At 38.4% G+C, this 12,760-nt stretch overlaps 1 protein-coding gene across 7 annotated transcripts in view; it reads left to right on the forward strand.

The window, feature by feature from the left end:
- The window catches only part of LOC110850632 (basic proline-rich protein), a 36,481-nt gene that overhangs the window by 16,838 nt on the left and 6,883 nt on the right, over window positions 1-12,760 (forward strand). For 5 of the 7 annotated variants that reach the window (XM_022098101.2, XM_022098098.2, XM_035852943.1 and 2 more), the window contains 4 exons: window positions 11,045-11,253; window positions 11,357-11,636; window positions 12,135-12,502; window positions 12,669-12,725. In XM_022098101.2, the coding sequence (XP_021953793.1) occupies window positions 11,161-11,253; window positions 11,357-11,636; window positions 12,135-12,502; window positions 12,669-12,725 (798 nt within the window). In that variant the 5' untranslated portion in view covers window positions 11,045-11,160. Of the gene's footprint in view, window positions 1-11,044; window positions 11,254-11,356; window positions 11,637-11,872; window positions 12,034-12,134; window positions 12,503-12,668; window positions 12,726-12,760 lie in introns of those variants that run through there. The other 2 variants (XM_022098102.2, XM_035852945.1) reach the window with 2 other exon arrangements.

Raw genomic sequence — 12,760 nt, forward strand, 5'->3', positions numbered from 1 at the left:
TCGGATGATGATGAAAACTGGAATAATTTCATCTTTCTTACAAACGAAGGGGCAACGATAGTTTATGTAGTTTTGGTTTGGAAGGAAACCTGTTTTCATTTCATGTGTTTCATGGATCACCAACAACATAAAATCCTCCTCTGCGAACTGTGTGGTGGTCAACTTCATATAAATGGATGGATGGATGGTAAACTGACATTTGAAGCATTTTTGCCATCTTGGTCTCATGTTATTATAACCATCACGGGCATAGCGTCAATTCACTATAACATGTTCATTGTTACAGTCTTAGAATGGTGTCTGGAGTGGCGTGGTGTGAAATCAAACTGTGGTGATGATGATGGTGGTGAACTTACTACACGTAAAAGTTGCAAGGTGAATACAAGTTGCATTTCGGCAAATCATCGGTAGTGGCAATATTTAAGTACATGCAGAAGAACAACCACGAACCAATCCCTTTTCCTCCGACGACATACACCACCTTAATCGAAATGCACGATGTGGGCTTCGCTTTTCTTGAATAACTTGAAAAATCGGAATAACTAACTAACCAGCCAACCCACCAGCTTTCTCTCTCCTTTGTACATGCGTTAAACTAGTGGTGAAATTTTTGGATGGCTCGAGATTGAATTGAATTTTCATACATTAAATCTCAATTGAATAATGAATCAAGGCGGAACAGCGAGGTTTCCGTCTCACAATTGTCGTTTACTAATTTGAAGCTCGTCCTCCTCACAGTCTTCGTCGTTGTGGGTCTGCTGGTGGCAATTATGTGGCCAGAGGGTTATTGTCTCGTTCTCGTCCTACTAATAAAAATCTCTCTGCTAGCTACGCCATGGTCGCTTGGTTGGCTGGAGGGGTTCAGAATTTCTCAAAGCACTGATAACTGACTTTCAAGTATTAAATGTTTAGCATGAACTGGTTTTAAAAAGCCAAACTTAGCCAATAAGTGCAGCATTTTGTATTCCATAAGAAATAACGTACATACGTAATAACCAACAAGTCTTCTGCCACAACCACTTGTCAACCAACTTGGCTGTTTTGTAGTGTGTGGGTAATTGACTTGATTTTTTTTGTACATCGTAAAACCACATTTTCCATCCCTCAAACCAAAATATATCTGTAATAGACCAAGTAATGTCGTAAAGATAAAGATTTCAAATTCCTACCATGACTATGGAATTACCAGCTCGGTTCGGAATGCTCATAGTTTGGAAAACACGGCCGAGCTGCGTCAAGCCGAAGTAATTTTCAATTTCCAATTTTACGCCCCAAACTAGAACGTGCTTTTCATCTCGTTTACAACATTTCGACAGTCCACATTAAACCATGTGCTGTTGTAGGAGGGTCTTATTTAGTAGCTCTGGTGATGAACCAGCGCTTCCTTGCATTGTCACGAACAATCTTCCTGGCACCGCAATAAATTAAATTTATACTTAAAGCTTAGTACTCACGATGGACTTTACGCGCGGAAAACGACTTTTGCAGAAATTCTGCTCAAATTCTGCCCGAGTGGTACTCAGCTCTTCGCGTGAAACTTGAGCGGAATTTTCCGCACGAGCAGTTTTCGCTCAATGTAAGCTCAAAGTTTCCGTTAAATCGAGGCAATTCTTTCACGTGAAATGTGAGCGGAAAGTGACTCGCGCCCCTCTGAGTCCAAAATAAGAGGGCGGAGCAACCTCAAAATCTCATTTTCAACTCAATGACAGGGCGGTTAATTTAAAATGGGGCAAAGTGAAACCTGTTTTTCAGCTCAAACGACCTGAGTACCTACGAGTGAAAAATGAGCGAAATATACGTGGAATAGTGGTATTTTCTGTCCGCTTACGAATTTCTCTCCAGCGAAAAATTTAACAGAATTTTAGCACGATGAAATTCCGCGTGAACATTCGTCCTGAGTACTAGGCTTAACAAGTGACGACCTGGACGAACGAAATTGAATCCAATACAGCAAATAACAGAATTGTAGGTTTAAGCTAGAGAGTGAAATCGTAAGCAATCAGTAGGGCTTCATATTTGACAGTGTAAACCAATTAGACTGATTTTCTCGGAAGTACAAGTTGGAATCTTCTCCTCTCAAAGGAACGCACAAAATTGGAGTTTTGTGACCTTTTATTTTTTAGCGTTGTATCATTTTTCAATACACGCGTATATGAAATGAGAATTATTTTTCATTAGAGACTCATCTTTGAAATTTGCTCATAAAATCTAATTTTTGTCATCTTAATATCTTCAGAGGAAGCTCACCGAGCATCCCTTTTTGTTCCGAGTTCTGATAAAAAGTTATTACTTTCGTCGTGTTGGCAATATTTGTGCAGATGTATCAAAATTGAGTTGAGATTAGTCACCTGGAAGTGGAGGGAAACAAAGGGAGAGAGAAAAACAAATTATTTGGTTCATTTGACGATGAGATACATGTACACGTAGTAGAACTAGGTACATATCTGTAAAATAATCTATATGCTCGTAGTGCACCTTTGCTATCGCCCTTAGATACGCATGACTCAACCCTTGGCTCATTTTTCTCATAGGGGTCCCAATCCCAAGAAATGTTTCATCTTTGCTCCTGGACAAAAACGTCGCTTAAATTTTATTGTATCTGGCATCCCTTAAAGAAGCCTCGAAAGATGAAATGCACGAGATGTTAAGAAGAAACGACGACGCTTTGCACTAAACCTCCAAATAATAAGAAGAAGAAATCCTGCCCTGCTTGCCGTATGCCAGCCATGGCTCCATTTCCGAAAGAAGGTCCTTATTCAGAGTGAGGTTCAGAGGTTATTTAGCTTTTGGTTACTTGTGGGTTAGTGTGCAATAAGGAGAACAAGGGTGAAATAAGGGCTCGTTTATTCTAAGATCAAGAAGGAGGGAAGCGGATTATTAGTTTGTTCTCTTTCCTCCAAGTTTGTTGGGTGGAGGAAGTCGACAAGAAGGATATTTTTAATGAGGACTCCAAGATTTTTGTTAACAAGTCTGAGTCTTTGATCCAAATCCAGGACCTGGTTCTTCACAAAGTCAAAGTGCACACTCCTTATTCCATTTTATGACTTGTTACAACTTCTTGGGCTTCTTTATACCTCCTCCTTCGTTATCGAGTTATGAATGGGAAGAACTCTGCTAATGTGGAACTGCGATTCCAAACTGAACAAAAGCATTAAGAAATCATTCAAATTAAGAAGAGCACAAACTTATAACATTAAGCATTCATGTGACTTTAGGAGTACGGTAACGGGATCTGATTATTATGGAAGGATGGTGATATTCCTTTATAATGATCAAAAACCAGCTTTGGTGAGCTTTGACATTTGTCAAGTTCTCTGAAATGTTTTTATTGTTATATTCCAATTTGTACCGATGAATTTCGAAATCATGAGGATTTTACAGGAGACCGAGATAAATACATCCACATGCCTGGTAGATTTCCAAAGTAATACTAACAAGTACATATTTCACATCTTGTTGAAAATTACTTTGAAGTCCAATTTATTACAACTTCAACTTGTACATGGGTATAAAACCATTAGCTAAATATGTAAATGTAACCTATTGATGCATTAAAATTCTACGACATAAACATCTTAACGACCCAAATCTTACTAATGATGGCTAAAATAAGACTGAGTAGTTCCACTCAATAATATTAATTTCTTAAAGGATCTCAATTTTCGAAACCCATTCGAAAATCCCAAAACGTTTCTGAACCTTACACAAAACAAAGGCCAAAACCTTGCTGCTTTCTCCCAGTTGAACTTTTGGATTGGATTTTTGAAGAGGAAGCAGTGACAGGAACCAGCAGAAGCCAGCGTGCGTGATGTGGGATGCGGATAAGCTTTACCCCCAACGGCCCGAACCAACCAAGTCGTCTCATTTCTTCTGGAGACACACACACATACACACCGACCACCACCGCCACGCCATGAGACTGATGATCGATCGATACCTCTGCTTGAAATGACATGGTTTCTTTATATTCCTTCATCCAGCAGCAACGCCAACAACCATATCACACAGACGAACGACATACCCCACGCTTTTCGGTGCACATTTCACACCTCGCCATTTTCCTACTCCCTCCTGATCATGAAAAAAAACTGAAAAAAATCATACAGCGAGAATGAGAGAATATCCACACATAAAGTCGAGTTCATTAATGTTGGGTTAATTGCAACAATGTTATGACAGATTGGTAACCACGCCTGGATTCCCAATGAGCTTCACTAAACAAACATTTGCATTCAGAGAGAGAGAGACCTTTTCTTCCCTGAGAGCAGTAATGAAGGAGAGATACGTGTCCAATAATATATATCAAAATGTGTATGTGTACTGCTGCTTGTCGTCGTCGAATGAGAATAAAAGTTGGCGAGCAAGGAAAGGGAAGTAAGCGAAAAAGGGAGCTTAAATAGTTGTGTGTGCTTCCTCCTCCTCGGCAACCCCACTGTATATTATTTCCTTCGTTTGGTGGTGATGGTTGGTGGTTCTTTCTGTTGTGTGCACAGCCAAAAAGGAGCTTTGAATTCACTCCTCAGAGTTTAGAACTTTAGAGAGAAGAGAGGAGAGAGAAGGAAAATTTTACGAGTGTGAGAAGGGAGCGAGGGGTGGCTTTGGGTGTCGATGTGGCGTGAAAGCCAAGATTAAACTAATATTTCTGTTCCACGAACGAAATATAGAGTCCAAAATGGGAGATGGACTCCAAATACTGTGTGCATTTTGTATAGTCATCAAATGCAAACACACCCTCTCGACGAATCGTACGAAACTCATGCTTGCCCTCGCTCTTCATATGTACATACCGTGGTCGTGGTTCTCAAAATCAGTGAGTCACACTGATTTGTTAATTGTTCACCCACATCAACCAAACAGAGGCTGCTGGAGCAAACTAATACGCAAATATTTAAGTTTCGCCTCCTCAATCGTGGAAGCACAACATCGAAGCTGCTTCGAATTTCACGAGCATTTTCCCTTCGCAGTGGTGACAAAATCCTGTACACTGCTACCAAATCGTGGTATCACAATTCAGTGGAGAAAGTCGTCCAGAATAATTCAGGCTGGTTTATTATCATCATCTGGAAAGCGAGGAATGCTTTTGAATATCCGTAAAGTTCCGAGGAAATCAATTAATAACCAGGCTTACGTAATGATGACATGTTAACAAATTGTCGACACGACACAACATGCATCAAACAAATTATGCCTACGCACTACACATACTGAGCGAGGACGTCGATACTGCTCCTATATTATGAATGTCACTATTTAGCTTGGGATGTTTATGTACATGCATTTCTAGTGAATTATGATAAAGCTAAGCACTTTACGAAATGAATACCACCTTCCGAACAATGCGATGGGTGGGTGGAGGGAGGGTTGGCGAATTCGAGAAGGGAGTTGGGATTGGAGATAATCATAATGAAACTCGCAAATACTTCGTCATAAATAAATAGCTTGATCAGCTCGCTAATAAACCTCGAGCTAACTAACGAACTATGTAGGCGCATGCAGAAGCCAGTAGTTGGTTACTACATATCTCCAAAACAGTCAACAGTTTGCCATGAAATGATGAAACGGAAGTCTCAGATTTCCTGTTCCAATTTCTCTCTGCTTTGTTCACTGCTCTTTTGCCAATCATGAGTTCAGGATGATATATGTTGATGACAGTTGGTTACAGGTGTACGGAGGAGATAATTTCGAAAAGGGATGCAAATAAATGTAGTCACACATAAATGTTGTCATTATACTGGTCATACGCCACTCGTCGTCGTCGTAGTCGTCACACGCCTTCGGCAACGGTCATCGATATTTTTTATGCAAAACACTGAACTTATTTATTTGCTGCCGAAAATAATAGTAAACTACATATTCCAAGGAGTTTGGTAAAGAATGAAGAAACAAGACATGCGTACCTTGTTAGTATTCAAACATGATCAGTAAGCATTGTTGAACGAGATGACGAGGGAGGGTTAAAAAATGCAGTAGCCTCAATTTAAAACTCTATACTTGCTCTCATAACTCGAACATAATAATAATTATGAAATAAATAACATACCATCATCATCATCATGGTAATTTGCATAATTGTTACAAAACAGTCTACAAGGAGAGATGGAACAAGTCGAATAAATAAACCGACTCTCGAGTCCTCCAAATGAAAAAGGAAACCAGTGTGTACATAATATGCACGGATAGAATAAGTGAGGTTGTTGCGATAGAAAAAGCATTTAGCGCATGCAATCTTATCTTAACGCAACATAAAATTAAGAACCTCACAAATTCTCATCCTCTCACACCGATTATGGAATAAGTTCACATTACTACTAGGACTTGAATAAGTAGAAAAAACTTACTCTGGCGCATGTGTTATTTTTACTGATTTTTTAGGGGTTGTTGAAACTCTGAAAAATTCTGGAATATGTACATACGTACGACGCCTTGTAGTAGGAGTGAGTATTTAGTTGTAGATTTATTTCTCTCAATGCAATTTACTTATTTATACTGCTATCATTAGAACTGGGTGTGGGTGAGTTTTATCAAACTCGGAGGTAGAGGATGTTGCTGTTATTTCATTAACATAACTAGCCATGGATCTAATTGTAATATTCCATACGTTCACCCGTGTATGTATGGAGTGAGGGATTTTAGTTGTTTTAATGTATAACTGGGAAACACAAGTTGATTTAATAGTTTAGTTAAACGGCGGAAATCCCTTCACTTCAAGTTCGTCCGTCCGTCCGCCGGTTTTGGCCTGATGAGATCGTATCAGTTTCTAAAATCTCAGGAGAAGAGAAGCAGCATAAAAAACGTTCAAGCCTCGCTCACCAATCCATCCATCTATTCTGGACGAAGAAGAAATACGAAGAATATAATAACAAGTAATAATAAAAGCGTAAAAGATATCTGACCTGATCTGGATCAAGCCAAGAAGACACGTATAATAAGCGGATAATTACTGCACTTTTCCAACCACTTGGCTCCTCACTTGTATTGCTTTGCATGAAGATTCTACATGCATACATGCCACGAGAGAGAATAATAATGGTTGAAAGAACAGAGTTGTTGAATATCAATAAAAAGTTGTAAAAATGTTTTTGAGGGTACGAGGGAACACTTAATTGTTACCATGCTTCATGAAGGTAATTTCTAATATGTGAAAAGGACAGGATTTTGTTAATAAAATCATAAATAAACCGTTGTTATGTTAGGAGTAGCTCGTTCTGTAATACGGGGAAAGTAGATACATAATTTTGACATAATTTTAAGTAAAAACTTGATTCAGAATTGTTTCTTTCGGTTGTTCTACACTTTTGGTGCGTTTTACATCGATTCTCCAAATGTTTCGCACCATTTTGTAATACCGATTGTTCGATACCAAGTTATTTAATAGGGGAGCGGTTCGTATTTAGTTAGCACCAATTAATGCAATAAAAATCGTTAACAGGGAGATAAACAAGAGGAATTGAATAGCTTTCATGATACGCAAGTCAACCTTTTGCGTAAGTAATTTAAAAAATGGGAAATTGTCAAGTTTGATTTCATTTACATTAGTAGAAACTGCGCTAATATTTCTCTCATGAAAAATAAGCTTTTAGACTGTGTGAAACCTGGTAAAACCCCATAAGTTGATAATTATTATTATCTGATGGTGATATGAATGGATGGAAGCCGACTACCTGCACGACGTGTTTGTATTAGTGTAAAAGGATTGTAAACAGGGTATTCCGACTCCGGGTTTTAAAGGAGATCGTAAATTTTTTCCTTTACGTTTGAGTGTCGAATCGACACTGTCGATTGATGCTTTAATACGCTGTCAACTGTATTCTCCGTTACCAGGAAATCTACAACGGGGTTAATTATTCTGATGTGATGTTTTTTCTTGTTCATATTAAAACAATATAATAATAGTAAAAACGGGCAAAAATAATAGGACGAAAGTGCTTCAGATTACGATCAAGCCAAAATCTTACATATCATAAATGTGTATTTAGCTATGCATGTTTTTGTTATTATGAGAGGAGTAGACCAGATCCTGAAAATTGTAAATTCCACGAAAGTTACGCTTCTCAGTTTCGTATTTCCCTTTGAACATGGAAAAAGTTGGTAAACTGTTGTACAACTTTTCCAACTGATTGATTAAATTTATTAAAAAGTTTTTAGAAATAATATCCCGTATTCCCGTACGCATTTGAAGTATTGAGATTCAATTATTTGATCTTGCTTTGAAAAATAATAATGATGTTACATATTCGTCGAACGATCAGGCAGTTTTAGCAGCTCTTACAAACATACTTATTTCATGGAACAAATGCATGTAATATTTAAACATTATGTTTATGTTTAGGCAAAGTTTGTGTTATTTTCATACGAAATACGAGTCTCTTTATTTATCCTGCTTTCCCTCCAACTGCATTTTTCCATAAGAGAAAAGTAATCCAAAGTGGAATTCGCCTTAATCAAGTTACAACAACTTTATAGCTGTCATTGTCATGATCATCATCATTGCATCGTAGGTACACCTTGGAAAGTAATGACGTTTTAAATGCTCAACTTTGCTTCAGGAATTCACTAATTCCGAGAATTACTGGAGAGACAATGAGTGAAATAAAAAGTTAGTGGGCCATGGAACAAGGAGAACTTGGGTGAGATCAGTGTTACGTTACACTCAAGAAAGACCTGAACGAAAGGAGGAATGGATGACACCACTTTTGTCATCCTCTTTTTCCTTCTTGTTTAGTCAGACAAATAAAACAATGCACAGATTTTCAAACAGTTTGGAAGTGACACAAGATTTAATGCTCGTTCAAAGACAACAAACATGATCTCACTAACAAGTAGTAATCCTAATGGGTATGACGGCGAAAATTTATCTCTTCATTATTTTTTCACCAGATATTTATCGAGTATATGTATGTATACATACAATAAGAAGTTTAAATCCTGTTGTAACTAAATCCTGTGGACGTTTCACGAGGTGGGTATCGCATGCCGCATTATTATTACCATTCATGCCGAGAAGAATACTGCAAAAGCCATTATGACAGTGAATAAATTTCGCTTAAACTGGAAATAAATATTTTACAATGAAATCAGCGAATAAATGCAAATTACAGGAAGTTGGGTTCATGAATGTTCTCAATCACAGTTTAATTCTTGACCATTGTTAGAAATGAGATCGTCACCGTCAACACCAAGCACTTGTGTGCATGCATTATTGAGAGAACAAAAAAGTTTGGATGGGTAAATTTCCTCCACCTTTGTGACTGCTTTTTCCTGGTGAGACCTTATCTACGCAGGTATTTACACGGACCAACAGTGCAGTAGTCTAGGTCGGACACAATTTTTGGACAAGTTGGAATACAAAAATTACTTGATGACAATTGCATTTTATGAATGACCGTAGGTTAACACATCCGTAAATGACTGCTGTGCGTGATTCGTGTAAAGCGAGCAGAAAGAAAGGGCTATTATTATCACATATGTATTATGAATTGTCATGAGGAAATAATACGATGTATCATGTTACGATAAAAAAGCTGCGTCGTGTTTCAGACGACATTGTCATCGTCTGTGAACTTACATAATGCGAACTTTTATTCGATCCTGATGTTAAATTTTGTTGGAGCAAGGCACATTAAATTTCTGAGTCATACTGATAAACGTGTGGAGCACATTATTATTGTTATCCTGTGCACAATGAGAGGTCAAGGCCAATTGATTAAAGTACATGAACTTTTATTTGTATGTACCAATGACCTGCAACATTTGATAAGCATTTGAATTTTCAAATTATTCGGATCCAGTCAGAAACGAAAAAAAAACTCGCTTAAAAATAGTTTCCGAAGGAATGAGCGTGAACGCGATGTTGTTGTCTGTCGCGAGTTCCAAAGTATTTTAGTAGGTATAAATCTCGATGTTTATTACTTTGCCACCACGAAGAGAAAAACAGGACAAACATCTAAAATCGACACAAAAAAAATTTTGTGTATCGTAAATTTTTTCCTTTACGTTTGAGTGTCGAATCGACACTGTCGATTGATGCTTTAATACGCTGTCAACTGTATTCTCCGTTACCAGGAAATCTACAACGGGGTTAATTATTCTGATGTGATGTTTTTTCTTGTTCATATTAAAACAATATAATAATAGTAAAAACGGGCAAAAATAATAGGACGAAAGTGCTTCAGATTACGATCAAGCCAAAATCTTACATATCATAAATGTGTATTTAGCTATGCATGTTTTTGTTATTATGGGCTGGATCCTCTGACGAAAATTCCGAAATAGTCAAAACTTTGTGCTTGACTAGTACGAAAGAATGTGCTTGTCCTGCAACGCAACGGTGTGGCAAAAAGTATAGTAGTCAGTCAGCGCAGTATTTTTAGAAGTTGGCAACCCTTCCTATTCCTGTTCAATTTAAATTAGTGTATTTTTAGGTTTTCGTAAAAACTCTATCCGTACGACGTGCTTTTCTCTGCTGCGGTGATAATGCTAAGCTTTTCCGTTTAATACAATCCATCAAAAATACAAGGAGACTACACACATATTTGAGTACTTTTACATACTGTGTACATACGAAGTAATAGTTATCAACCTTGTAGATATTATTACTGCATTATGAAAATAAAGTTTAGCTTGTGCAGAATGGGTTTTAAGGTTGAAAGGTGTATTTACGAAACGTATCGGGACGTTCTTGGGAAAGTATGGAGGTCAACGATGAATGATTATTATTATGATGAATAATTAGACTCGGAGATCAACCGCTTAGTTTTTGGCGTGGGTTTTTGGTTGGCTTGATGAAGGCAAGAATAAGCTGTTAACAGTTTTATGAGCTGCAAAACTCATTCTTTAATTTACAAAAAAATAAGTGTAAAACCTGGCAGGAATAAGTAGAGTGAGAGAAAGTGCGTGTGTCTACTATGGATAGTGGAACAAATCGTTCGAAATGATAAACGAGAAGCAATGTTGAAATACGGACGTGTTGTTGATGCCTGAATTCGTAGAGAAAGAGGAACATGTGTAAACACCCCATTAATCTTAAATGTCTTCTTGTTTCCAGAGTTCTGTAATCCGATGAAGATGAAGGGAAGAAGATGACCAGTGTCGCAGCGACACTTGTAATCCCAACCAGGTAGCCGGAACAGCAGCAGCAGAAGAAGAATAATCAATAAAGACATGGAGCATCGAAAAAATCCTCGGAAAAGTCCTGTGGCAGGGGGGCCACAGGCGAAGGTTTCACGGAAGAGAAATAAGAATGGAATAAGCAAGGTAATCATTTAGCAATGTATTTATTTAGAGTATGATTGAACACAATAATGTACAGATCTCGATCAATTGGACATTTAATTAATTAACATTCCGGAACTTGTAGGTTAAAGAGGAGAAGCATCCCGTTGGTGGTCCGGATCCAGGCGGTGGCACTGGAAATGGTCCCAACTCGCTAGGTTCTCTCGTAAACCAATATGACCCCAATTCCATGGACCTCCCCAACCTCTCTCATCCCCAGGGGAACAAAGGCGGCCTCCACGACGACATGCTCATGAATGGTGGGGACATCAAGATGGAAAACCCACCCACGCCTCACCAACACTCCGAATGCCCACCCGATATTCCGTCCCTTGGCGACATGGGACACGACTTCCCTCCTGACTGTAAGCTAACTTCAATGAAACCTGATTTACTTCCATGCGTATCTTCAGTAATTTCATTGCATTGCAATGCAAATGGAACATGTTATGCAGAAAAGTTCAAACACGCTTTGCATGAGTTTATGAATTAACTACGCTGGACTGCAAATTCCACAATTTCAATAGGGACATAGTATTCAAATGCAAATAAGATTATTTATGTAAAGGTGACAGCTTTGCTGCAAATCCAAGAGCTTTGCACTTGATTTATTACAAACTTGGATAGTTCTTGATTTTATATTTTCAACAATATTTAGGTTTGTTTTAAATTACTATAATAGTTTAATTATGAAGATTGAGAACGAGGAACGAATTAAAACAATAATTGATTACTATCAAAAGCTATGTTTAGAGAAGCTGAGTGAGTTGTTTTTAAATACAGCTTAATTTGCCTATACATTAAAATATACCTGCAATCCGTGATTATAAATCAGAAAGGTAATACATAAATTGTATGCACAGGTAAACCTGCAATGGGCTACGGTTATCCTCCCTACAACAACATGCCTCCCGGCGGGGACTTTGGACCACCTCATCCTCACGGCCCTATGCACGGGGGACCGTGTGGGCCACCAGGTCCTGGCGGGATGGGACCGGGTGGTCCAATGAATTATCCTTCTGGACCTCCACAAATGCACCCTCAGCAACCCCACCCGCCCACGAAACAGCAGCCCAACACCCTCGAAGCCCCCTACATGCAGCAGCAGAGCCAACTCTTTGTGTTCTCAACAAAGCTGGCGAATAAGGCAGCGGAAGAAGTGATTCAACACCACTACCCGAGCATTATCGCCTTCCATACTTCACAACCTGCAACGCGCAAATTCCTTGAGGTAGGTGGACAAATTGTTTCAAAATAAGCAGCTCTGCTTTTTTAAGTAAATATGGCTACGAGGACTTGATATGAGCCACGACTCTTAATTTTTGATGAAGGAAAAGTATATGTGCAGGTTGCAGTAATAATATGCAAAAATATAATGACTTTATACTTAAATAAAGGTTCGAGTATCGGATGATTGGCGAGAGACGAACTACATAGGCGGCGATTGTCAAAGAGTAGAGTTGAATTGCATAATTTCTCTTTTACGTTA

This window comes from Folsomia candida, unplaced genomic scaffold (genome assembly GCF_002217175.1).
Source record: "Folsomia candida strain VU population unplaced genomic scaffold, ASM221717v1 Fcan01_Sc006, whole genome shotgun sequence".
NCBI lineage: Eukaryota > Metazoa > Arthropoda > Collembola > Entomobryomorpha > Isotomidae > Folsomia > Folsomia candida.